General features: G+C 42.2%; 1 protein-coding gene across 1 annotated transcript in view; it reads left to right on the top strand.

Annotated features, from left to right (window-relative positions):
* Positions 1 to 3,662, top strand: part of LOC111979460 (E3 ubiquitin-protein ligase HECW1-like) — a 75,779-nt gene that overhangs the window by 49,262 nt on the left and 22,855 nt on the right. The window contains exons 18-21 of the mRNA XM_024010018.2: positions 1,397 to 1,480; positions 1,572 to 1,675; positions 1,835 to 1,949; positions 2,127 to 2,240. Coding sequence (XP_023865786.1) covers positions 1,397 to 1,480; positions 1,572 to 1,675; positions 1,835 to 1,949; positions 2,127 to 2,240 — 417 coding nt within the window. The remainder of the gene's footprint in view (positions 1 to 1,396; positions 1,481 to 1,571; positions 1,676 to 1,834; positions 1,950 to 2,126; positions 2,241 to 3,662) is intronic.

Genomic DNA, 3,662 nt, shown 5'->3' with positions numbered 1-3,662 from the left:
ACGCAGAGTATAAACACCAGGGACCACGCAGCTGTCATACCGCTCAGTAGGAGACGCGTTCGGTCTCCTAGAGATGAACGTTCTTTAGTGCGAAAAGTGCAAATCAATTCCAGAACAACAGCAAAGGACCTTGTGAACTGGAGGAAACGGGTACAAAAGTATCTATATCCACAGTAAAACGAGTTCCATATATCTCAGAAACACTATTGTTTGTACAGATGAACATGGTACTTTCAGGCGTTTGGAAATTGCTCCCAAGGATGAACCAGACTTGTGGAGGTCTACAATATTTTTTTGAGGTCTTGGCTGATTTCTTTTGATTTTCCCATGATGTCAAGCAAAGAGGCACTGAGTTTGAAGGTAGGCCTTGAAATACATCCACAGGTACACCTCCAATTGACTCAAATTATGTCAATTAGCCTATCAGAAGCTTCTAAAGCCATGACACCATTTTCTGGAATTTTCCAAGCTGTTTAAAGGCACAGTCAACTTAGTGTATGTAAACTTCTAACTCACTGGAATTGTGATAGAGTGAAATAATCTGTCTGTTAACAATTGTTGGAAAAATGACTTGTGTCATGCACAAAGTAGATGTCCTAACCGACTTGCCAAAGCTATAGTTTGTTCACAAGATTTTTGTGGAGTGGAGTTTTAATGACTCCAACCTAAGTTTATGTAAACTTCCGACTTCAACTGTACATGTAGGTCTTGTAGCTATCATCAGCCAGTCTTTCCTTTTGAAAGGAAAGTTGTCTGGAGCTATTCTAACCCGAACCACTCCAGAGACCTTAATCCTAACCTTAACCTCTCTGGCACCCTAACCTTAACCATTCCTGAGGCCTGAGTCCTACCCTAAACCAAGGAGTCCTACCCGTTGGTTCCCATGCCGAACCCTAACCCCTTGGGAGATCCAGATGCTTTTACCTACAACTATAACCAAAATTTGTCTACAAATTATTTGGAATATACTCCCCTATTTTCCTATGGTTAAATACCCCCCCATCAAATTAAACCGTACCTCTAGCTTCAACCAAAACCCTAACACTAACCCTAGCCTCAACCAAAACCATAACACTAACCCTAGCTTCAACCAAAACCATAACGCTAACCCTAGTTTCAACCAAAACTATAACACTAACCCTAGTTTCAACCAAAACTATAACACTAACCCTAGCTTCTACCGAAACCCTAACCATACCCTGAAGTAACCCTAAGTACAGTGTAAATAGTGTAATAGGGAGTCATTTGTTACACTATAATTACACAGTAGTAAAGGCACTAATGTAAAGTGTAACCAAATAAAGTTATTTTATTCTGTCAGGTTTGATAGAACACACCCAGTCTAGTCCAGATTATAGTGTATGTTTAGAATGTCATGTGTCATGTGTGCTTGCAGGGAAAAGATCCACTACATCAGAACAGAGGGCACCCAAAGACTGGAGAAACTAGCATGTGATGCAGACCTGGTGATACTGTTGAGGTAGGTGGCAACTGTTAATATTACCCCCTGAATGTTTCATTGTAGTATTGTCATTATTTCCATGTTTGTCACTTGTTGGATGTCCCTACAGCTTGTTTGAAGAGGAGATCATGTCCTATGTTCCGCCCTCCTTCCATCCTGGCTTCAGCTTCTCTCCACGTTGTTCACCAGGGTCTTCACCGCAGAACTCTCCAGGTGGGTTGGCACTAATGGCAAACGGAGCCGTAGTKGGTTGAAAATGTATTCACAAGAATTGGTCAGAAACCATGTCACATATGGTTATACTTGTGTTATATCAATGTCTCATGTCATTGGAGGACTGCATGTCACAGAGTTGAATGTGCTTGTCAACAGGAATGTCGAGAGCGAGAGCGCCTGCCCCGTACCGGAGAGACTTTGAGGCCAAACTACGCAACTTCTACAGGAAACTGGAGGCTAAAGGCTATGGCCAGGGCCCAGGAAAGATCAAGTAAGGAAAGCRGTCTAAAATGTCCATTAACATGAGTACGCACACCTTTTTCAAATACAGTTACAGAATAGAACCCTACTGTTTCTTAGAAACGGTAGTGTTGTGTATGCAAATTAGCACTATACTGTATATCCATATCTGTGTTGCTGAGCATCCTATGATGTTGTTGTGTTCCAGGCTTATCGTCCGGAGAGACCACCTGTTGGAGGGTACCTTTAACCAGGTCATGGCCTACTCACGCAAGGAACTACAGAGGAATAAGCTCTACATCACCTTCATAGGAGAGGAGGGGTAGAGGTGGTCTCTCGGACGATAAGCCTGGAACACAAACAATCATAGGATGCTCAGCAACACAGATATGGAATATACAGTATAGTGCTAATTTGCATACACAACACTACCGTTTCTAAGAAACAGTAGGGTTCTATTCTGTAACTGTATTTGAAAAAGGTGTGCGTACTCATGTTAATGGACATTTTAGACCTTTCCTTACTTGATCTTTCCTGGGCTGCCTGGCCATCTTTAGCCTCCAGTTTCCTGTAGAAGTTGCGTAGTTTGGGCCAAAGTTCTCCGGTACGGGGCAGGCTCTCGCTCTCGACATTCTGTTGACAAGCACATTCAACTCTGTGACATGCAGTCTCCAATGACATGAGACATTGATATAACACAAGTATACCATATGTGACATGGTTCTGACCAATTCTTGTGAATACATTTTCAACCACTACGGCTCCGTTTGCCATTAGTGCCAACCCACCTGGAGAGTTCTGCGGTGAAGACCCTGGATGAACAACGTGGAGAGAAGCTGAAGCCAGATGGAAGGAGGGCGGAACATAGGACATGATCTCTCTTCAAACAAGCTGTAGGGACATCCAACAAGTGACAACATGGAAATAATGACATACTACAATGAAACATTCAGGGGGTAATATTAACAGTTGCCACCTACCTCAACAGTATCACCAGGTCTGCATCACATGCTAGTTCTCTCCAGTCTTTGGGTGCCCTCTGTTCTGATGTAGTGGATCTTTCCCTGCAAGCACACATGACACATGACATTCTAAACATACACTATAATCTGGACTAGACTGGGTGTGTTCTATCAAACTGACAGAATAAAATAACTTTATTGGTTACACTTTACATTAGTGCCTTTTACTACTGTGTAATATATGTGTAACAAATGACTCCCTATTACACTATTTACACTGTATTAGGGTTACTTCAGGTATGGTTAGGGTTTCGGTAGAAGCTAGGGTTGTGTTATAGTTTTGGTTGAAACTAGGGTTAGCGTTATGGTTTTTGGTTGAAGCTAGGGTTAGTGTTATGGTTTTGGTTGAGGCTAGGGTTAGTGTTAGGTGTTTTGGTTGAAACTAGGGTTAGCGTTATGGTTTTGGTTGAAACTAGGGTTAGCGTTATGGTTTTGGTTGAAGCTAGGGTTAGTGTTATGGTTTGGTTGAGGCTAGGTTAGGTTGTAGGGTTTTGGTTGAAAACTGAGGGTTAGCGTTATGGTTTGGTTGAAGCTAGGGTTGTGTTATTGGTTTTGGTTGAGGCTAGGGTTAGTGTTAGGGTTTTGGTTGAAGCTAGAAGGTAGCGGTTTAAGTTTGATGGGGGGTATTTAACCATAGGAAGGAATATGGGGAGTAATTCAAATAATTTGTAGACAAATTGTGTGGTTAATAGTTGTAGGGTAAAAGCATCTGGAGTCTCCAG

The sequence above is a fragment of the Salvelinus sp. IW2-2015 genome, linkage group LG19 (assembly GCF_002910315.2).
Source record: "Salvelinus sp. IW2-2015 linkage group LG19, ASM291031v2, whole genome shotgun sequence".
Lineage (NCBI taxonomy): Eukaryota > Metazoa > Chordata > Actinopteri > Salmoniformes > Salmonidae > Salvelinus > Salvelinus sp. IW2-2015.
The sequence above is the reverse complement of the archived record's forward strand: the minus strand, read 5'-3'. Positions and strand labels throughout refer to the sequence as shown.